The sequence below is a fragment of the Notolepis coatsorum genome (genome assembly GCF_963971535.1).
Source record: "Notolepis coatsorum genome assembly, chromosome: 5".
In the NCBI taxonomy this organism is placed as follows: Eukaryota; Metazoa; Chordata; class Actinopteri; order Aulopiformes; family Paralepididae; genus Notolepis; species Notolepis coatsorum.
Genome location: NC_140169.1, coordinates 182,682,598 through 182,707,028, shown reverse-complemented (window position 1 = coordinate 182,707,028; position 24,431 = coordinate 182,682,598). Strand labels below are relative to the sequence as shown.

Here is a 24,431-nt window from a genome sequence, read left to right as displayed (position 1 = left end):
AGGTGCATGTAGAGCAGTCACTACAATCTTGGCCAAGACCCCGAGGCATCCATCACCTTAGTCAGCGCCAGGAGACGGGCACTCAGAGAGAAGGGGGAGGGGGGGGGGGGAAGAGTTAGAGAGTTCCCATGTTTGTGGTGCTGCAAAGGAGCAGACATGTAGTACCCTGTAGTGCCATGTAGTACCCCGTAGTGCCATGTAGTACCCTATAGTACCCTGTAGTGCCATGTAGTACCCTGTAGTACCCTGTAGTGTCATGTAGTACCCTGTAGTGCCCTGTGGTACCCTGTAGTGCCATGTAATGCCACGTAGAGCCACGTAGAGCCATGTAGTACCCTGTAGTGCCATGTAGTACCATGTAGTACCCTGTACCCTAACTAAACTACCCTGTAGTAAACTACCCAGTGGTACCATGTAGTACCCTGTACCATAACTAAACTACACAGATTAATCTAAAGGTCAGTCCCCGACCAGGTGAGATCAGGGTAGGTTGAAGGAGAGAGAGAAAAGATTAGTCTTAAGCAGGGATTTAAAAGCTTCGACAGAGCAGGCGCCCCTGATGACGGCAGGTAATTTGTTCCACAGGTAGGGAGCGCGGTAGACAAAGGCTCTGTGGCCGGCGGATTTCTTTTTAACCCTAGGGGTCGATAGAAGCCCCGCATTTTGTGAGCGCAGAGCACGAGCGGGCGAGTATCGGGAGATGAGATCGGATAGATAGAGCGGTGCAAGCCCATTTAAAATGTTGTAGGTGAGGAGTAGCGCTTTAAAGTCAGAACGGGCTTGGATAGGAAGCCAGTGTAGGGCGGACAAAACTGGTGTGATGTGATCAAATTTTCTAGTTCTAGTTAGTATCCGTGCAGCCGCATTTTGCACGAGTTGAAGATTTTTGATGCTTGAATTAGGTAGGCCTGAAAAAAGTGCATTACAGTAGTCCAGACGTGATGAGACAAAAGCATGAATCAGGGTTTCAGCATCAGTGAAACAGATCAGAAGACAGAATGCATGAAAACACGACTCACCATACCTTGTTTGTTGTTAAGTCCTCCAAAATCCCTGCTAATGTTTGAAACATGTCACATATCCACTCGCCGCCCTCCAATTCCAGATTGGCGTTGAATGCAGCTACTTTATATGCCAACTTGAACACAGTTGTCATCATTGCCTCGCTGCTGTTGTTGTTGTCGCCACATATTATGCAGAGAGGACGTCGGCTCGGCACGCAAGAATCACCGACCTGTTGCGATAAACCCGTATTTTAAGTATGGCTCCTGTTTATTAAAAGAAGCGTTATATTTCCCCGTTGCAAAAGATGTTTGTTTTGTTTTTTAACACATTTTGTTACTCGCTCCATCTCGAACGCGGAAGTGAAAGTACATTAGGAAAATATACATGCGGCCCGGTGGGACTATTCCATTGGTTCTCCCAGTCCACGTGACCATTTCTAGCATTTCAATTGGCTATAGTGACAGACATGCTTTTGATGACTACCGGTAGATAGATACAGCTTCACAATAAAAGACACCCTGGCATCCCGAGTGAATATTTCCCGCTCGTAAAATAATCATATCATATTCTCAAAATAATCTGACGGGCCAGAAATTATTGCTGGCGGGCCAATGTCGGCCCGCGGGCCGCCTATTGCCGATCCCTGCTCTACGTTGTAAAAAGTACTAGAAAAGTGCTATACTGTATATAAATGCAGTCATTCCTTCATGAATACACTATTGGTAATTGGACTGCATTTATATAGCGCTTTTATCCAAAACGTATGCCACACACATTCACTCACACACTCGCTCACTGACGGCGGCAACCATGCAAGGTGCCCGACCTGCTCATTGGAGAGCAGTTAGGGGTTAGGGGTTAAGTGTCTTGCTCAAGGACACTTCAACACACTGCCAGGAGGAGCCGGAATCGAACCTCCTGAGCCACTGTCACCCCCACTAGCCAACCTCAACATGGTCACGCGGCTCTGGAAGACCTATTATCTGCACATGAATGTTAACTGGCCATAACCTCAGTTTGTAACCACGTTGCCACATTAGTATTATTAGCAGTGGCATCCATCCCCAGGAGATGATTGTATGTGAAAGTTTAACTTGCTGCACCTGCTAAAAAAAACGAAACAAAATATTTATTGTGACAATATACTGTGGTGTTTTCCAACCTTATCCGTAGTGAGACCAGATGGGACCAAAAGTAGCCAGAAGATCCGTCTTGAGATCCCCAAAGTAGACGCAGTGTTTGTGGGGACGGGGGACCTGTTTGCAGCCATGCTTCTAGCCTGGACTCACCACCACCCCAAAGACCTGAAGGTCAGTCATATTTGTCTGTCAACAGCAACGATGTTTGTGTTTTACTCGTGTGTAGCTCGAGGTGAATGGTGATTTCATATGAGACGCGTGTTCTTTTGTAGCCTACTATTCCACTGACATTTGTTAATTTTTTAAGGCCCTTATTGGTAAGCTACCTCCTTATACTACATCATTATTGGAATGGAATTTTGGAACCTATGGGACCGGTTCTAGTGACTGGCTGGTCCTTAAGGTCGCTGGAGTTTGCTTGGAACAGGGTAAATCTGCATTTTACTATGATGCTCCTAGCTCATGGAATTAACTCCAAGTCAAAGTCAACTTTATTGTCAGTTTTCCATTTGTGCAAGATATAACATTTTAATTGCGTTCTCCCATTCCCACTGTGTGTGTATATATATATATATATATATATATATATATATATATATATATATATATATTAGAGGTGGGCATAGATACATTTTTTTAATCTAGATTAATCTATCTGCAATCCTGGATTTAATCTAGATTAATCTAGATTAAAATGGCAAAAAATAATAAAAAATGCCGAAGGCATTCAAAATATCGCTGCTGTCGGGACAAAACCTCATAACTCCAAAAACCCAACTTTTCAGCAGATGAAAAAAACGAACACAGATTTGAGGGTGAATAGAGTTAGGAGGTTTAGACAGATGATCGGTTTAATGCTTTCCCATTGTTTAAACTTTGTAAAACCCACACACACATATGGAGGATGATCTACGGAGTTGATTTATATAATAAATTTTTTTTTCAAAAAATGGAGTTATGAGGTTTTGTCCCGACAGCAGCGATATGTGTGTTCTACCCAAATAATGACCAGAAGTAAGTCCTTACTTTTTCTTTCCTCCTTATGTTTCTCAGGCCAGGTGGCCCATTACACCATGAGCCCATCTCCCGTTTCCAAAATGCATTACAGACTGTTTGAAAAAGCTGTTTTGCTATGATAATTGATAATGAAATATCAAAATAATGTTCAATAATGTTCTGAATAAGTTGTTTTATTCAGAAGTTAACACAAATAAATAATATTACCAGTACAGTACAGTATCTAGCACACTCTCAGGAGCAAAACAGAAAGAGTCATTTCAAACTTGAACTATGTGACATGGCTTGAATCAACTGCTCCAGTGGAGTTGCTCAGTGGCCAATGGTGTCAACTGTGGTTGTACTGGGCAGCTCCCAGGTGTGAATGGAACGATAGGTTATGTAGATAACCTAGTTATATTAGTATTGGCTGAGCGTCCCGCTCTGAGCCTTATGAGTTACCCCTTATCTCCTATGATACCTAATGTATCTCCCACGAAACAACTACATGCACCCCACCTGTATGGGGCCCCGCCCCTATGGTGGCATAGCCCATATAACCGTGACTCTGGTCACCAAACACCCTTCCTCGCCAAATCCCGTCCCAGGAAAAGATCCCTCAAGAGGGAACTCAGGGCCGCGCAGAGCGGGACGCTCAGCCAATACTAATATAACTAGGTTATCTACATAACCTATCGTTATATATCGTATTTGCTTTCGCGTCCCGCTCTGAGCCTTATGAGATATGGGGAAGAGCGGACGCGAGACCCGACAAATGTACCCCCTGAGGACCCGTAAGCCCACATCAAGGGGTGCGGGGAGCCCTGTCACCCCATCCTTCCTAACGAAGGGGGGGCGCAGTCAACTCCACCTGAATGCGAACAAGAGGGAACTAGAACCCCTTGAACACACCGTACAGGTGGAACCACGTGTGACTCAACACACTGTGGCCCATACCCATACACTCCTGCTACCCGACCAAAGGACGGGAAGCAGGAAAGGCCACAGACCCCAGAACCGCCTGGGAGACAGAACCCCCGGTCATGTCCATGAGGTAAAAAAGGGGCCCGAGGAGGACCATGAAGCCGCAGCACAGATGTCCTCCACCGAGGCCCCACCCAGGAGAGCGGCAGAGGCAGCCACCCCACGAGTGGAGTGCGCCCTGATGCCCCCAGGGGGATCCTGCCCAGCCAACGTGTAGCAGAGGGTAATACCCTCGCACAACCAATGGGACAGGCGATGCTTCGACAGTGCCTTACCAGCACGAGCCCCACCGTAACAGACAAAAAGCTGGTCGGTAACCCTGAAGTCCTGAGTACGGCTGAGGTAAATCCCCAAAGCACGGACTGAACATGACAGGTGAAGGCCCGCATCTAACTCACTAGTGTGAGGAGGAGGAGGAGGACGAAAAGCCTGAACCACAATATCCCGGGAGCGGAAGGAACTCCGGATATTCTTAGGCACGAAAGCAGGATTAGGTCGCAGAGTGGCACCGCAATCGGTCCGAAAAGACAGGCACTCTGGACGTACCGAGAGAGCACAGAGCTCACCTACGCGTTTAGCGGAAGTGACAGCCAGTAGGAACGCGGTCTTGAAGGACAGCTGTCCCAACGGCGCCTGCTCGAGCTGCTCAAACGGGGCCAAGGACAACCGACCGAGGACCAACTGAAGATCCCAAGTCGGAGCCAAGGAGCGTTGCACCGGCTTAACGCGTCGAGTGCCAAGCAGGAAACGCTTCACAAGAGGGTGGCTGAACAAAACAGTCCCCTCAAAACCCTCATGATAGGAGGATATAGCTGCCGCATATACCCTCACCGTCGAAGCCGACAGCCTACCAAGAAGAGACTGGAGATAACTCAGAACAGCATCCAGGGGGCAGGAGACTGGGTCCCAGCCCCCCCCCTTACACCACTCTTGGAACGCACGCCACCTGCCCGCGTAAACCGCGACAGTGGAGGGAGCATGCGCACACTGGATGGTATCAACCACCGAGGGATCCATCCTCTCCAGACTCACCCTCCCACCAGCCACACCACCAGGCGTTGACCCAACACCGGAGGCTGGAAAAACACTCGGTTGTGCTGTGAGAGGGCCGTCGCTGACCACGGAATGACCCAAGGAGGAGCGACCAGAAGCTGGATTAAGACCGGGAACCACACTGACGTGCCCCGGTCCGGCGCGACCAGGATCACCGTCCTGCGCTCCCTCCGTATCCGCTCCAACAGCTGACTCAACAGCTGTACAGGAGGGAAGGCGTACAGAAGACCGGGCGGCCACGGAAAGGTCGAGAAGGCATCCACCCCCAAGGGGGGATGATCTGCTCGACTGAGCGAGAACCACAAGGGGCACTTGTGAGAACGTCGGCACGCAAACAGATCTACCGAGGCCTCCCCGAACCGATCCCAGATCTGTCTGACTATGTCGGGGCGGAGTTCCCACTCGTCGCGACGAAGACCGCCCCGAGACATTATATCCGCCCCCACATTCTCCGTACCAGGAACGTGGAGCCCCCTCAGACTGCGCAGCCTGCGGGATGCCCATAGCAACAGCTTGTGCGCCGCCCGGAGCAGGCGGGCGGAACGAGTCCGACCCTGCCTGTTGATATACGCCGCCGTCACATTGTCCGTCCTGACCAAAACGTGCCTGCCTACCACCAGGCGGTCGAACCGTTTGAGGACCAGAAGAACCGCCTTCAACTCCAACACATTGATATGCAGGGTAGCCGGGCCAGCATGACCTGTCCAGCTGCCCCCCACTGCATGGGTCCGACAACATCCCTCCCCAACCTGTGAGAGGCGTCGGTGAAGACTGTGACGTGTGAGCCCCTGCTGCCCATGGGGACCCCAATGGAGAGGATACCCAGCCTCTTCCAATGGGCGAGATCTCCCCATATCGAAAAAGGAACCGTCAACCATTTCCTTTTGTCCCTCACCGGATCTATTCTCAAAGAGATAAACCACCTCTGTATCCTCCTCATAAAGAGGAGGCCAAGAGGAACCACCGTGTGAGCAGCTGACATAAGGCCCAGCAGACGCATCACCTGCAGCGCCGTAACCGTCCCTCCCAGACGGAGACCCTCGAGCGCGCAACGGAGATCCCCCCCGACGCTGCTCCGAGAGGGTCGAAATCATGGGCTTCGACCTCAATGTCAAGCCCAAGTACTCCACCTGTTGACTGGGAAGAGGGGTACTCTTCTTCCAATTCACAGCAAAACCCAGGCTGGTGAGGAATTCCACCACTAGCCGAGTATGAGACCTGGCAACCTCCTCTGAACGGCTGAGGAGTAGAATGTCGTCGAGATAGAATAGGACTCGTATCCCCCGACGACGTAAAGGCCCCAGAGCAGCCGCCACGCACTTGGTGAATGTGCGGGGAGCCAGAGAATAACCGAACGGCATTCTGTGGTACTCGTACGCTACGCCCTGAAACAGGAACCGTAGGAACTTTATGTGAGGAGGGAAAATAGGAACGTGAAAATACGCATCCTTCAGGTCTATGGAGGTGAACCAGTCCCCCCTCCTGACAGCAAGCAGAAGCAGTTGGACGGTCAACATCCTGAATGGTCTCGCTACAATCAACCGATTGAACGCGGACAGATCCAGTATAGGTCTGACCCCCCCTGTTTTCTTGGGCACCAGAAAATAACGGGAGTAGACGCCTGACATTGCGTCCTCGCTCGGGACCACAACGACGGCCTGCTTCGCCAACAGAGATTGGATCTCGTCAGCCAGGGCTGTCACTGCGTCTGACCCTAATAATAGGGTCGGCATCAAACCTGAGAACGGAGGATGGGGCTGTGCGAACTGCAAAACCAGCCCCGCCTCTAACGTTCTCCGCATCCACCGATAGACCCTCGAGCGCGCAACGGAGATCCCCCCCGACGCTGCTCCGAGAGGGTCGAAATCATGGGCTTCGACCTCAATGTCAAGCCCAAGTACTCCACCTGTTGACTGGGAAGAGGGGTACTCTTCTTCCAATTCACAGCAAAACCCAGGCTGGTGAGGAATTCCACCACTAGCCGAGTATGAGACCTGGCAACCTCCTCTGAACGGCTGAGGAGTAGAATGTCGTCGAGATAGAATAGGACTCGTATCCCCCGACGACGTAAAGGCCCCAGAGCAGCCGCCACGCACTTGGTGAATGTGCGGGGAGCCAGAGAATAACCGAACGGCATTCTGTGGTACTCGTACGCTACGCCCTGAAACAGGAACCGTAGGAACTTTATGTGAGGAGGGAAAATAGGAACGTGAAAATACGCATCCTTCAGGTCTATGGAGGTGAACCAGTCCCCCCTCCTGACAGCAAGCAGAAGCAGTTGGACGGTCAACATCCTGAATGGTCTCGCTACAATCAACCGATTGAACGCGGACAGATCCAGTATAGGTCTGACCCCCCCTGTTTTCTTGGGCACCAGAAAATAACGGGAGTAGACGCCTGACATTGCGTCCTCGCTCGGGACCACAACGACGGCCTGCTTCGCCAACAGAGATTGGATCTCGTCAGCCAGGGCTGTCACTGCGTCTGACCCTAATAATAGGGTCGGCATCAAACCTGAGAACGGAGGATGGGGCTGTGCGAACTGCAAAACCAGCCCCGCCTCTAACGTTCTCCGCATCCACCGATTCAAAGGGCATTCCCGTCGCCATATGTGAATATAATCCCACAGCGCCCCCGCAGTCAACTGACGCTGGGCCGCAAGGAACAGTAGATGGTTGGCCCGGTCCCCCCCGTCGTGCAAAGCACCCAAGGGAGGACCCCGACAGAAAAGGCCGGTTTGATACGGGAGGAGCTGTCATCAAACTTGTGGACACACACTCGCCCCTGAACACCCCTCCAGCGCATGCTGAGGAGTTGTTCCGCAGCTAGACACGCAAGGCATGAGGACCCCATGGGCTCCTACACGCCGAAGCCCTGCAGTGATATTGCTACCACTCAAATCACGCTCGCCTCTCCTTTGCAGACCACTGCCGGTTTGACGGGAGTGGGAGGCAACAGCGCGATACCCCGCCTGGCGAGGGCAAAGCCGGGGTAACCCCTGCTGAGCATTCAACAGAAGAGGCACAGAGTCCCCCTGCTGACCACTGGAGCTAGTGGCAGCTGTAACACCAGGTTCCACCCACCCACAACCTGCGGTGTAGGAACCACGCGACGACGGAACATTCTCACGGACAGACCCAGGCTCAGCCATCAACTGGGTGTCAGCCCCTGCCCCCATGAGAAGCGAAGAATGGGGCCGCATACGCTTCAATGAAGGTTCGCGGCCCGCAGCCAAAGGAGAACGCTCAGAGCCCCGCTTCTGGGGGTAACAGAGGATTGAACGGGGAGCGGGCTGCTCGCGGCAAAATGACGACTGGTTGGTTTACCAAACCCGAAATCACCCAAAATGGCCGATCCCTCGGCCGCCAAGGCTGTCGGCCTCGCGATACCCTGTTGACTCTCCAACCAGGGCACCACTGGCGGGGGAAACATGGCCGCCTGTCGAGGATCTCGCCACAGTCGTTGACGAGACCGTGCTCCCACCTCTGGCTGCACAGCGTGAGGCGGTGTAGGACCCAGATCAATAACCGCCTGCGCCTCCACAGAACGCCAAAAAGACTATCTGTGGAAAAAGGAGTCATGAGGAGAGAAAACCTATCCTCTTCCCCAAGAGGAGACTGCTCCAACCAAACATGCCTAACAACCAAAGTCGATAGCATCCGAATCCTCCCCGCAGTTATAGCTTGCGACTGAGTCAAGATCTCTATAACACCACAAACATGAATCACGTTTACAATGTCGGCTGGACCCAAAGACCTACAACCCGACGCCATCTTGGATAGGAAAGTAGCCAGCTGAGCCATAACACTGGCCGCCGCTAAATGCCATCCTGCAGCAGTATACCACTCATTCGTCCATACTGCCACCCTCCGAGCCGATATGCTATCAAGCATCGGCCGGGCGGAACGTTGTTCATCCCCGCCTGGGCACAGAAAAGAAGCTACCTGGCTGCTTAGCCAAGGTACCCCCGGCCTGCACCCCGTTGTCAGCCCCTTCACCCGTAAAAAAGGTAAATAGAGCTCAGCAAACCCCCCCACATCCACCACCGACTGACCTTCATTAATGAAGCTGGCAAGAGGAGGGAAAAGCGGAATCCCGCGGCGGGGATTATTAGACATTCCAGCGTCGACATCAGTGTCAGCAGAAAAAGCAGTAGTAGCATTAGCTTCAACAGCATGTTCCAGGATCGCCAGGACATCGCCCACTACAGTGGAACGATCGCCAAGCCGCCCCGGCCCTGGTGCCGAAACATACTCCACAGCACGACCAACACCGACATTGATGCCTACTGACACAGACCTCACCTTTGTACAAGCCGACCCGTTAGTCAAACCTTGTACGCTGCCCCTCGGTCCGTCGCCGTCAGCCGAGGAACCACCAGCACAGGTCTCATGTGTCGCCGAAACAAGCTCCGGAGAATCCAGGGAAAAACAATCCTCCGGTAAGCCCTCAACATTACGAATCTTCCTTAATCTTTTCATCCTACTAGTTAACGTATGGTGCACGCAGCCAGTACGCTGGGACGAAAATAGAGGAAGGGTGTTTGGTGACCAGAGTCACGGTTATATGGGCTATGTCACCATAGGGGCGGGGCCCCATACAGGTGGGGTGCATGTAGTTGTTTCGTGGGAGATACATTAGGTATCATAGGAGATAAGGGGTATCTCATAAGGCTCAGAGCGGGATGCGAAAGCAAATACGATGTATAACTGTGTGAATGTGAAGCAGGGCGTTCCTGAAAAAGAGCATCTGTGCTCAGCGAACCTACCCTGGGTAAATAAAGGTAAAAAAAATAAAAATTTAGATTAATGCGTTAATTATATTATCGCGCGATACTAGTATAGCGTTAACGCAGCACGTTAACGCCGTTAACGGCCCAGCTCTAATATATATATATAATATATATATAAAAAAAAAGATCTAGACAATATAAACACAAAAGTAACATAAGACACAATATACAACACATTTACATTTAGTCATTTAGCTGACGCTTTTATCCAAAGCGACTTACAAGTTCTGTACGACAAGCCATCAGGAAGGGCACAACTCTATCAGCTGAGCAACAATGTTCATCAAAGTGTTGAGTGCTACAGTGTAGGTTAGTTTATTAGGACAAGTGCATGACAGTACGGTTAGTTAGGGTTAGATTTTTTTTTTTTATTGTTTTTTTTTTTTAATTCAGATAATCGTTGAAGAAGTGCGTCTTTAGTCGACGGCGAAAGATTGGACGTGATTCGGCTGTCCTAACTGGGGTGGGTAGTTCATTCCACCATTGTGGGGCAAGGACTGAGAATAGGCGACTTCTCTTTGATGACCCTCCCGGAGCTTGGATAGGAGTAGGTCTGAGGCGGCCAGAAGATGCAGAGCGTAGGGGTCTTGAGGGTGTGTAGTTAGAGACCATTGACCGGAGGTAGGCGGGAGCGGTTCCCTTTGCCGCACGGTATGCTAGGTCGAGGGCCTTGAAGCGGATTCGTGCAGAAATGGGGAGCCAGTGCAGGTCCCTAAGAAGTGGGGTGACATGGGCCGACTTCGGTAGGTTTGAGATCAGGCGGGCCGCTGCGTTCTGAATGAGTTGAAGAGGCTTAGTGGCAGTGGCCGGGAGGCCAGCGAGCAGTGCATTGCAGTAGTCGAGGCGGGAGATGACTGTTGTTTGGACGAGGAGTTGGGTGGCTTCTTTTGTCAGGAAGGGGCGGATCCTTCTGACGTTGCTCAGGAGGAATCGGCAGGTTCTGGTCGTCGCTGCGATGTGAGCAGAGAAGTTCAACTGGTCGTCGAGGACAACACCAAGGTTCTTGGCGGTCGGGGACGCAGTCACAGCTGCATTCTCGACTGTGATTGAAAGGTCGGTTAGGGGGGAGGATTTGGCCGGCAGGTGGAGCAATTCTGTTTTGCTTAGGTTCAGTTTGAGGTGGTTGGACGTCATCCAGGCTGAGATGTCGGACAGACAGGCCGAGATCCGCTCAGAGACGTGGATATCTGAGGGAGGGAAGGAGAGGAAGAGTTGAGTATCGTCGGCATAACAATGGTAGGAGAAGCCATGAGACGTGATAATGTTACCCAGTGATTTAGTGTAGAGGGAGAAGAGAAGGGGTCCTAAAACCGAGCCCTGGGGGACACCCGTCCGCAGGGGGCGGGTGGCCGACAGGGTCCCTCTCCATGACACTTGGTAGGAGCGGTCATTGAGGTATGATGACAGCCATGTCAGCGCAGAGCCAGCCACTCCCATTCCTGCGAGGGCCGCAAGGAGGATCTGGTGGTTGACTGTGTCGAAGGCTGCAGATAGATCTAGGAGAATCAGGACAGAGGAGAGGCCTTTCGCTTTTGCTAAGTGAAGTGCCTCTGTGACCGCAATGAGGGCTGTCTCTGTGGAGTGACACACAATATACAGGACTGCGAGATATGTACAATATAAACAGTAGCTAAAATGATATGAATGAACTAAAGAGCTCCAACAGTTCTTAAAGCTTGAGATTCTCCCCTCTGTTGCAGAATTTAAAACCTTGATCTCCAACCATTGTCAATCAAGTTGTATGTGTTTTAATTTATTTGTTATCCTTACTTTTTGCTTCGACTTGTTATATGCTGTGTGATTCTATGCCTTTTTTTGTTTTGCTTATTTCTGTAGGTACACTCTGTAAATGACTGTAAATGAGGGAGACCTCAACAGCAACTAGGACAGAGAGACTTCAGCTCAGCTTCTTCCCCCAGGCCATCAGAGTCTTGAACACTGAACTCTCCACACACAAGCACACATGAGCACACACACACAACACACACACTGACACGCTCACACACTAACAGTCACTTTAGCATGAACACACACACACACATGCTGCACACGCCCACACTCAACGGTCACCTTACACAATGAAAAGGTCACTTTAAAAAATAAGAACTGGAGTGGTTCTTGTATAGTAAACAGAGGAATATAGCAAGCTAGCATAAGGACACATGGTATAACTGCAGATTGTATAGTATAGCATTGTATAGTAGTGTACATAAGACCCAGTGCCTCATCCGTAGCTAACTGTGTATTGCACTATCGCAGGACCGTAGCATGTCTTACCATGCTCTTGTAAACTTTATGTACATATATACCTGTTATTATTATTACTTGCATTATTGCATTGTATTATTGCACAAATGTCCTATTCTCATTCCTGTCTTATTACTTGTGTTATTGCACATCGCTGCGGGCATTACCCCCCGCATTTCACTGTATGCTTGTATGCCGTGACAAATAAAACTCTTGGCTTGACTTGATTCCCTCTCTATTTCTCTCAGACTGCCTGTGAAAAGACTGTCTCCGTCATGCATCACGTCATTAAGAGGACCATTACCTATGCCAATGGTATGACACAGTTCAGTATGTAGTTATTCTCCGTGTCAGCCCAGTGTTGGTCTTCCTAAGTCTTCCCCTCCTTTCTCTTTCAGAACTCGCAGGCCCGGGGAAGAGGCCCAGCCCGGCTCAGCTGGAGCTGAGGATGGTTCAGAGCAAAGGCGACATCGAGGAGCCCGCCATTGTAGTGGAGGCATCAATCATATAAAAAGCTGTCTCACACCAAGGACAGTTCTCACCATTACATATTGGCATCGTGATTAGTGTGAAATGGCGTTGACACTGGGCGGTCAGCCAGACTCAAACATGTAGTATTTTTTAACATCATGGACTGTTGTGCGTCTTTGCCTTATAGGATCTCTTAGCATATATCTTAGAGAGCACCACTACTATGTTTTCATGACGGAGGTCAGCGGGATTTACTGTGTGTATGTCCTCACTCAAATCACTGCCATATCCGTGTCTGTAATATGACCCGTGTTGACATCATTTGCCCTCAGTAAATAGATGGTCAGAAAAGCCTAATAAGGCAACTATGTTTAGGCTAGTGTACTGTAGGTGTGTATGTATTGTGTACTTGAAATCCCTTTCACAAGGTGAAAGTTAATTATGTTAAACAGATCTTGATAAAGAACACGGATTCAGAAGGAAAATAAACTGTGCATGATAAGGCCTCAGTCTGGTTTGGGAATGATTATAAATCATGGACATTGCTAATTACATACCATAGGCTTTTTACATTCAGATAGAATATAGTGATGCATTAGAAATGATCAAATGCATCAGGATGAGCTTGATGATTTTCAACACATTATGCACTATTAATTTGTGCATTGTGTGCATTTTTTTTTTTTTTTTTTTTTTTTACTAATTTTTTTTTAACATAATGTGATAGTTATAATTCGCTTACTCTTAAAGTGCTGTTTATCCATCCTTTTTAATGTATACAATTTATTTCCCTCCTTTTATCAATATGCAATGATTTCTTACATTGTCTGTTATTCTTTACTTAGATAATTTAACGTCTTAAGCATCTCAAATTGAGGTATACATATTTGCACAGATAATCTTTAAATAGATTTACTAATGACGATCACTGATTGTTTTAATTTTACACCGTTGGCATATCGCAACAACATAGTGTAGCTGTCGGTATGAACGATTATACTGTATAATGGCCTTAACAGGGTTTGCAAGAACAGTGGCTCTGAATGTTTTTGTATTGCCAATGTAATAAAGTCAATCCTGACACATTGTTAGAAGGTTAAGTGCCACACCTGAAGCTGCTGCTCTGGTATAGAGCAATATAAGAAGAGTAATAATAAACGATTAATCTTTTCATTAGACAACCTTGTGGTTTTTGTTTCCAGGTCATTGAGAAGAGAAGGAATATGCCTCAAACTACTGTGTCTCCCGAGGGTAGTATGTCTCTTGTTAATGAGACCTGCCCTCTCTCGTCTAATAAGCCTGGGCAATGGAGTGCGGCGACCATCAGAATTAGGGTATTTCATGATGTTTACATTAGAGCAGTGGTTCTCAAACTGTGGTACGCGTACCACTAGTGGTACTTGAAAACATTTACAAAAAAAAATAAAAATAAATCCAGTCAGGCCACTGAACTTAGAAGCAGGCCAGGCCAGTGTTTCTGGTTGCAGCGGCGCGATAGTTAGATAACCTAAGTGGGGAACAACCAGGAGATCACTGTGACAGAGTAGTGCAGTCTAAACAGTCATAAATCTTTAATTCAACTTCAGCCCCGATCATAACTATTTATCTTTTTAGATTTTTTGTAATGTCAGATAAAAAAATGAAATACTCCCACTTTTCTGAAAAGAGTTGGTGTTAAATCTTTTACAAAAAATCCATCAAAATCTGTGTTGCTGCTAATCATTGACACATGCCTAGCCTGTAATAATCCCCCCCAGAAAGATTTACGTTGCATTTGATATATTGAAAATACTTTACTTTTTGTGGTTTTTTTAACAATAATTTGTGATGCCATCACCCAAACTGGCATTTAAAGGGTAAAATTTCAAAAATGCCTGCACCAGAATGCAGGAAATTAAGTTTTTGTAACAAAATAATTGTGTGTGTGTGTGTGTGTGAGAGAGAGAGAATGACGGACAATTGCTTGCTGTGAGAGAGAGAGAGAGAATTAAGTACATTTGTTGAAATACAGTTGTTCTTAATTTTCTCACTTGCTATGTGAGAATGTTAGTTATGTTCTCAATGCCCCTTGCATTGTATGAGTTGTGTGGAAGCGTTTGCTAGTTCTAGTGCTATCCCTTTGTACATTGTGGCTGTGTCTGACAAAAGTTAACAATAAATAATGGTATTAGGAATACGTTTGCCTCCTGCGTGAACTGCATAGTTGAATAGACTGTATTTTAACGCCGGTCATATGGTGGTACTTGGAGAGCCAGCTACGTTCTCAGGTGGTACTTGGTGTAAAAAGTTTGAGAACCACTGCATTAGAGGACTAATTGATCCATCTCAAAATAGATTTGTCCCTTGTTCTTTTTAGAGTTAACATTTCAATCTGATTTAAAAAAGAATATCTTTGACAAAAAGGACCAATCTACTTCAAGTTTCTTTAATAGTTGTCATAGTAAAATACAGAATACTTTTCCATGAAATGCTTTTTTCTGTATGAGCTGAGTGCTACAGTAGATAAAAAAGTATAAAATAGAAAGTCAAAAGTACGTAAACAAAAAGTGTTCAGTCAATCAATATACATATACAATACAGAGCAAAAACATCAAATGTCTAGACATTTACATAGCTGACGCTTTTATCCAAAGCGATTTACAAGTTCTGTACGACAAGTCAGCAGGAAGGGTACAACTCTTTCAGTTGAGTAACAATGTTCATCAAACAGTGCTGAAACTTGGGTGCTGCAGGGTTGAGTGCATAGTAGTAAAGACATATTAGTATATCTTAAAGAAAGTATAATATTATGGGAACAGCTGTTCATGCTATGAACATTATCGCACAATTCAGAATTTATTAACTCAAATAGTGATTAAATATATACATAGCAGAAATGCTCTTTAGATGTAGTTATCCCCCTGGCGGGTGACTAGTATATACTGTATTGTGTGAGTAGGGACAGGTTACACAGCTTCAGTTCACTAACCCACAGCATGGATAACGATAGGTTATGTATATAACCTAGTTATATTAGTATTGGCTGAGCGTCCCGCTCTGAGCCTTATGAGATACCCCTTATCTCCTATGGTACCTATTGTACCCCAACGAACAACTAAATGCACCCACACCTGAAGGAGCCCCCGCCCCTATGGAGGCGTAGCCTATATAACCATGACTCTGGTCACCAAACACTCTTCCTCGCCAAATCTCGTTCCAGGAAAAGATCCATCAAGAGGGAACTCAGGGCCGCGCAGAGCGGGACGCTCAGCCAATACTAATATAACTAGGTTATATGCATAACCTATCGTTATATATCGTATTTGCATATCGCGTCCCGCTCTGAGCCTTATGAGATATGGGTTAGAGCGGACGCGAGACCCGACAGATGTACCCCCTGAGGACCCGTAAGCCCACATCAAGGGGTGCAGGGAGCCCTGTCACCCCATCCTTCCTAGTGAAGGGGGGGCGCAGTCAACTCCACCTGAATGCGAACAAGAGGGAACTAGAACCCCTTGAACACACCGCACAGGCGGAACCACGTGTGACTCAACACACTGTGGCCCATACCCACACACTCCTGCTACCCTACCAAAGGACGGGAAGCAGGAAGGCCACAGACCCCAGAACCGCCTGGGAGACAGAACCCCCGGTCATGTCCATGAGGTAAAACCTTACAAAGGGGCCCGGGGAGGACCATGAAGCTGCAGCACAGATGTCCTCCACCGAGGCCCCACCCAGGAGAGCGGCAGAGGCAGCCACCCCACGATTGGAGTGCGCCCTGACGCCCCCAGGGGGATCCTGCCCAGCCAACGTGTAGCAGAGGGCAATGCCCTCGCACAACCAATGGGACAGGCGCTGTTCGATAGTGCCTTACCGGCAGTGATGCCACTAACGCGTTACTAAGTAACGCGTTACAGTAATCTGATTACTTTTCCCCGAAAATAGTAATCTAACGAGTTAATCTTTAAAAGCCAGTAATCGGATTGCAGTTACTTGTCCAAGTGGCTGTGCGTTACTATTTCGTTACTATCTCATCATAAATTCATAATGCAGGCGGAATGCAGTATTTTATTTCGTTTTAGACAGTCAAAAATACGCTTGGAGCTGTATTTCCTTGTATTGGGGGAGTGACGTCACAGCACGCAACCTCAAGTTGTTCCATGCTGGTGGGCGCGGCTGTTATTGTTGTGACAGATGGGTCTCCGTGAACGCGAACACTGCTGTTGAGCGAAAGTCATTGCTCTTTGCTACGAGGGACCGGAGCTCATCCATTTTATTGCAGAGAGAGTTCACGTTTGAGAGGAATATACCCGGGAGAGGAGGACGAGATCCTCTCCGGCGGAGGCGAGCCAGGGAGCCAGCCCTTTTGCCGCGCTGCCGCCTGACCCACTTCACAGCCTGGATGAAGACCGCGGTTCCCCTCACAAGCACATCCAACAGATCCGTGGAGCGGGTGAGTAGTTGAGGGAAAATGTCAAGTGGGATTGATTTCCCAATGTTCAGCAGTTCTTCTTTAGAGTAAGAAGTAACACAGGACGCTGGGACTAAACAAAACAAACAGAACACAATGCATCACTAGGAACATTAGAACCATATCTGAATAGGGCAGGCCTCAAAGGTAGGCTACATATCAGCCTACATGTGGTGAATGAATGAATGAATGAAAACTTTATTTAACAGATTGCAGAATGGGTACAATACAGTATGGCTCAATACATACAATTGTTAAGGGGATGCAGACCTGAGAAAGACGTTTGTCTTGTTTCCATCAGGGTCCCCCATTTTCAATTCATATAGACATTTATGACATACACAACATACATGACATTTATGGCATAGGGACATATAGGTATTTAGTACTGATACATTTGTGACATAAACGGTATTCAAATATACAGTACTGTTACCCCTAGATCCTGACAGAGTATATACATATGATGGGGAGGGGACTGTACATTAGGAGGGGGGAGAGAAATATACATACGGCGGGGAGGGAATATATACATGCGGTGGGGAGGAGACTGTCTATTAGGAGGTGGTGGGGGTTTTGGGCATTTACGGTGGCCAGTTTCGAATTGCAGCCTCCCGTAGGTGCTCTTTAAGAGCGGTTTTGAATGTGGGTAGTGATTTACATTCCTTTACAGCTTTGGGTAGGGCGTTCCACATTGTTGTGGCATAATTGCGAAACGTGTTTAGTCCCTTGTTTGAGCCGAATCTGGGTTTTACATGATTTGTTGAGCTTCCTCTGGTGTAGTGGTTGTGGTATTCACTGACCTTTGGGAAGTATTTTGACATGTACATGGGTACCCCGGTCGTATAGTGTATCTTGTAGACCAGGCCCATTGCAAGTTGCTGTACTCTGTCGTCTACTCTAAGCCATCCTAGGTTGTCAAAGTGGGCATGGGTGAGGTGGGTTCTGGGGTTCAGGTCAAGTAGTAGTCTGACCAGTTTGTTTTGTGATGTTTGTAATTTAGTTTTAAGCGCCTTTGAGGTGCTTTGGTACCATGAGGTGCACGCATAGTCGTAGTACCCTTGAATGAGTGCTCCTGCCAGAGTCTTCAGGGTATTCTTGTTTACCAGAGAGGAGATCCGGTACAAGAATCTAGTTCGTTGGTTGGTGTTATTGACCATTTATCTTTTGTGAAATCTATAGATCTATAGATAGGCCTACCTGCCCTATTAGTACCTTTTACTCAAACTGAGTACATTTTACTAATTTTTTTTTGTCATTCTTATGTTGTGGCAGCAGCAGGGACGACGACTTCGTAACCTAGTTACTTTCAAAGTAACTAAGTTACTCTGATAATCAAGTAATCAGTAAAGTAACTAAGATTACTTTTTAAAGGAGTAATCAGTAATCAGTAATCAGATTACTTTTACAAGTAATCTGTGGCATCACTGCTTACCGGCATGAGAACCACCGTGACAGACAAAAAGCTGAACGGTGACCCCGAGGTCCTGAGTACGGCTGAGGCAATTCCCAAAGCACGGACCGGACATGACAGGTGAAGGCCCGCATCTAACTCACCACCGTGAGGAGGCGGATGAAACGCCTGAACCACAATATCCCTGGAGCGGAAGAACTCCGGATATTTACAGGCACGAAGGCAGGATTAGGCCACAGAGTGGCACCGCAATCGGAACGAAAGACAGGCACTCTGGGCGTACCGAGAGAGCACAAAGCACACCCACGCGTCAGCGGAGGTGACGGCCAGCAAGAACGCGGTCTTGAACGACAGCTGTTCCAACGGCGCCTGCTCGAGCGGCTCAAACGGGGCCAAGGACAACTGACCGAGGACCAGTTGAAGATCCCAAGTCGGAGCCCAGGAGCGTTGCACCGGCTTAACGCGTCGAGCGCCAAGCAGGAAACGCTTCACAAGAGGGTGGCTGAACAAGACATCCCCTCAAACCCCTCATGATAGGAGGATATAGCTGCTGCATATACCCTCACCGTCGAAGCCGACAGTCTATCAAGGAGAGACTGGAGGTAACTAAGGACAGCATCCAGGGGGCAGGAGACTGAGTCCCGGCCCCCCGCCTTACACCACACTTGGAACATACGTCATCTGCCCGCGTAAGCGCGACAGTGGAGGGAGCATGCGCATTCCGGATGGTAACACCATCAGGATCAAGAACCTGCGCCCCTCAACGTACCCGTCCCAACAACTGACCTAACAGATGTATGGGGAAGAATCCCTGGCGGCACGGCATCGGTCCCAGACCTGCCTGGCTATGTCCAGACGTAATCCTCACCCGTCAGGATGAGGACCGCCCCGCGACAGTACACCTGCACCCACATTCTCCCTGCCGGGGATGTGGGGAGCCCTCAGGCCACGCAGATGAAGGACGCCCATAGCCAGCCGCCCGCCGCCGCCTGGTGCAGACAGGGGGAGCGTACTCCTCCCTGTCTGTCGATACACGACACTGACGTCGTATCGTCCGTCCTGATCAACACCATTTGTGGACCAGAAGGACCGCTTTCAACACCAACACATTGAACGTAGCGCAGACCGGGCAGCATGGTTTGCCAGCTGCCCCCTACTGCGTTGGCCCGACGCGTCACCAGCGAGGGAGGCGTCGGTGAAAACGCGACGTGAGACAGCGCCGTAACCGTCCTAGGACAGAACCTCCCGAGCGTGTTGACAACACGCTCTGAGAGGGATGCCCAAAGCCCTCCAACCGTTGACTGGGAAGAGGAGTACTCTACATCCAGTCTACAGCAACCCCAGGCTGGTAGAGACCTGCCTGGTACGAGACCTGACGATCCACCTTGACTGCGAAGGACCAGAACGTCATCAGGGCAGAACACTCCGTAACCCCTGACGACGCAGAGGCCCCAGTGTGGCCTCCACGCACTTGGTGAAGATGCGGGGAGCCAGAGAAAACCGAACGGCAGCCTCTGGTACTCATACGCTAACCCTTCAAAGGAAGCGTAGGTAAGCCCTAGGATGGAAGATCGGAGATGCGCATACGCATCCTACAGGTCTATGGAGGAGAACCAGACCCCCACCTGACAGTGTTCAACAGGTAGGAGACAATCCAAAAAATGCTGAACCTTCTCCATCCACCTCGACATATGGTACTGCCGTAGTCATATGTGATGACACTCCCAACGCACCCGCCGTCACGTGGCGCAGGTCCGCCAGGAACTGTAGATAGTTGGCCCGGTCCCCCCGCTGTGCACTACTAAAGCTACCTAGCATGTCCTATATGCTCTGTAAATACTATGTACAGATACCGAGATGTCACACCATGTTACCTGTTTATTGCACTGTTGTTTTTTATTGGATTCTATTATATGTTGTACCACTGTATTTTTATTGGATTCTATTATATGTTGTACCACTGTATTGCACATCGTCGCGGGCAAGACCACCCGCATTTCATTGTATACTTGTATGCCGTGACAATTAAAACTCTTGACTTGACTTGACTTGTGCGTAGCCAACCCTGGAACCGTGTGAGCAGCGTGTTCCATGTCGGGACATCTGACCCTGACACCACCCACGAGGCAATCGCACCCAAGGGGGGACCCCGACAGAAAGGGCCGGTCTGATATGGGGGGCTTCCGATGAAAAAAGCCCCCCCACTGAACACCCCTCCAGAACATGCTGAGGAGTTGTTCTGCAGCCGGACATGCAAGGTGTAAGGACCCCATGGGTTCCTACACACCGTAGCCCTGCAGTGATATTACTACCACCCCAAATCACGCGTGCCTGCGACCACTGCCAATATTTCAGGAGTGGGAGGCACCAACATGATACCTGGCCTGGCGAAGGCGAGGCCGGGGAAGCCCGCACTGTGTGCCTCAAAAGGTTTCGAGCCCCCCTGCTGACAACACTTAAGTTGACAGACGTAACACCAGGATCAACCAACACAGCTTATGGTGTGGGAGCCGCTTGACAGCACAACATTCTCACGGACAGACCCAGGCTCAGCCATCAACTGGGTGTCAGCCCCTGTCCCCATGAGAAGTGAAAGGGGGGCCGCCCGCGCTTCAACGAAGGCACGCGGCCCGCAGCCAAAGGAAACAATCAGAGCCCACTTTTTCCGCTGGTGTTGGGGAAGGGAGTGATCGGAGAGCGGGCTGCTCGCGGCAGGACGGTGACGGCTTGTTTGTTCAAGCCGAACCCATCCTACATGGCCGATCCCTCGGCCGCCAAGGCTGTCGGCCTTGTGGACACCTGTCGAATCAACGCCCAGGATACCTCCGGCGGGGGAAAACATGGCCGCCTGTCGAGGGCCTCGTCATCGCCGCTGACGAGGCCGTGCTCTCTCTTCTTCTGGCTGCGCGGTGTGAGGCGGTGTAGGGCCTAGGACAATACCGCCTGCGCTCCAGCAGAAGACCAAAAACCCCTGCGGAGAGGGGAACCCTGATCGGTTATAGCTTGCGGCTGGGTCAAAGCTAATAACGTCAACAACCTTGCGCGATGTGTCGACGTCGGCTGGCCCTCAAGGCCCCGCCATCAGACACCATTTTTTTTAATAGAAAAAAACAGCAATTCGAACACAGTTCTAATCGCTGCCAATTCCATACCGTGGCGGTACAGGCTTTAACGGCCCACCAGCCACTCGCCAGGCCGACCCACCCATGGCGTCGGCCGGGCGGGGCACTGTTTCAATATGTCAAAAACAAAGGACTGATGTTAACACGGAGCACCAGTGGTGGTTGCAAACAGCAACCTCTACTGTGGTGTGCACCATGAAAGGGTTAAATGAATAAAAGAACTAAACCACAAAATACTGTAGAATGAGCAAACCCATATACACAACGTTAAGGGGAGGCGGACCAGAGCGAACTAGTCCCGCCTTCATTCAAAATATTCACAACAGCACACCAGCCCTAGCTTAGCCCATTTACCAAAAAAGGTAAACAAAGCCCCCCCCCGCACTACTCCCCCAGTATACCGATTGACCGTCAGTATGAATGGTTGAGAGGAGAGAAAGCTGTAGCAAGACAGACCTTCTCATAGCAGAGTGACAGAACGAAACAATAGCCCACTACACAGGGCCGCCTCAGGGGGTGGGGGGCCTCACGTTTAAATTCGCACAGGGCCTCACATTTATCCCAGGCGGCCCTGCCCCTATACTACTACAGCCTAGCGTGAGGCGATGTGGAACCCAGATCAACAACCGCCTGCGCACAGACACGCAACATGTTTACCATGTCGGCTGGACCCATAGCCCCACTACCCGACGCCAATGTGGATAGGAACTAGCCAGCTGAGCCATAACCCGCCGTTAAGTCCCATCCTGCAGTAATATAGCTCTACTGCTACACCGCCGAGCTCACGCATCGGCCCCAGATGGGGACACCGTTCCATAGATCCCGCCGGAACACAAGGTAACATACCTGGCTAGGCTACCTAGCCACGGCCTACCCTGTTGTCAACCCATTTACCCGAAAAAAGGTAAATAGGACTCAGCAAACACCCCCACAACAGCCACCGACTGACCTTCATTGATGAACCGGGCAAGAGGAGGGAGAAGTGACAACATCTCACGGCGGAGACATTAGAACAGCGTAGCAGTTACAGATCCAGCCAGAATTAGTCATGGAACAGCTGTTTGCCGGCCGTTTTGACGCCGCTTTGCGTGGTTAATGTTAACAATGACCAGCGGGGGCGCTCTCATACAGCTGGTGACAACGTGCTGGACGAGCTCCGCCCTCGGCAAAATGAGAGAGAGGCAGAGAGAGAGTGCCGTGGACTAGGAAGTAAATATTGCGTCTCGTCTGTCGGCAGTGGATTTAGCTCTCAATCGGTAAGCTCTTAATTTATTGAACTATTGAAATGCATTTTTACTTAACTTTACAGCATTATTCAAACGTGATAGGAAGTTATGAGTCATCAGCCGTTTATATGCAGTCCGTTTTGCCTACAGATTATACATGGCAAATGCCGCAAATGGTGTAGCCAGCCAGCTCACATACAGTAGACTAACGTTACGTAACTTTCTCAGATAGCAATCTAACAACTCTAACCCAATACTAATAAGTTGTTTCACATTCTTGTTGGGTGTTACACTATGAATGACACTCCGATCAGCGTATGTGGCTACTGAGGCTAACGCGGTTATTGGTAATCAATAGGGATGTCCCGAGAGAGAATGAGAGCGAATGGACTAAATGCACTGTGTTCTGACCACATGTTTTGGCTAAAATATATAGTATTGTATTGTATGTATAGTATTGTATCATGCCTCGTTTTATAAAATGTCCTTTGGGCGCAAGCGTGTTTTTTTTCTTTTTTTTTAAGTCGCCGTTTTTATTATGAAATTCGTGGCTCTGTGCCTCACTTGTGTTCAACTTGACCGACCACTGCCCGTGTCTGAGACCATACCATTTGCATCGATTCCCTGGCCGTGCAGACGAGCAAGATATTCGCCAGAAGTGGATTAAGAATACCAACCGAAAGGACTTTGTTCCCACTAAAAACAGCACAGTAGGTTTTGTCAGTCGACAATCTCACAATGGCAAATGTTAGCATACAGCTGCCTAGCCTAGCCAGAGCGTCTAGCCTTAACATGGTGAAAACACGTCTTTAAGCTATTGTATTGTACCCATTCTGCAATCTGTTAATAACGTTTTCAATCGATCAATCACTAGCTAGCTACCCAGATAGCAAAAGGTGTTAATTCAATGTTGATTTATGGTCACAATGCTTGATTTTTGGTTAAGGTCGACGATTGATGGTGAATCACCCATTAACCGCTGAAGCAATTGACTAATGTTGAAAACATATCATTGAATCAATATTGTTTTGTGGTTGCATTTTAATGATTGAAATGCCAATATCTAATAAATGTTGAATCAACGCATGCTGTGCTGTTTGTCGTCATTACGTTGGACCGATCCGAATTCCCCCCCCCAATTTAAACAGACGTACGTCCCAGCATGCAGCTGAGCACTCTCTCAATGTGAACTGCATTGCAACAGAACAGCACGTCTGGTTCCCCCGGATTTGATTCTACTGAGTGCTTTACAGTACGTTTTGGCTATATTACTTTTATCTTAACTGTGTTCTGTGAAAAATAACGTTATTGTGAGTGTGACCAGTGGATCTTGACGGCGTTGTGCATGTGCTTATGCTGCAGTTTGGTAGGTAAATATATATATACGTCAACTAAGATAAATATTCATGAATATTCGTTAGCGTGTGCTTAATATAACTCTGGAGAGTGTGCAAGTGGAATCGTACGGTTGTTTAAGTTATTTCAATGTAAATATTCTAGCGCCAAACGAATAGCAATTGCGTGGTCCA

The 24,431-nt window shown here is 48.8% G+C and overlaps 1 protein-coding gene across 1 annotated transcript in view; it reads left to right on the top strand.

The window, feature by feature from the left end:
- Nucleotides 1-14,002, top strand: part of LOC311229160 (pyridoxal kinase-like) — a 61,075-nt gene extending 47,073 nt beyond the window's left edge. The window contains exons 9-11 of the mRNA XM_084315214.1: nucleotides 2,179-2,315; nucleotides 12,465-12,531; nucleotides 12,615-14,002. Of these exons, the coding sequence (XP_084171340.1) occupies nucleotides 2,179-2,315; nucleotides 12,465-12,531; nucleotides 12,615-12,727 (317 nt within the window). The 3' untranslated portion in view covers nucleotides 12,728-14,002. The remainder of the gene's footprint in view (nucleotides 1-2,178; nucleotides 2,316-12,464; nucleotides 12,532-12,614) is intronic.
- Nucleotides 14,003-24,431: the final 10,429 nt, after the last annotated feature.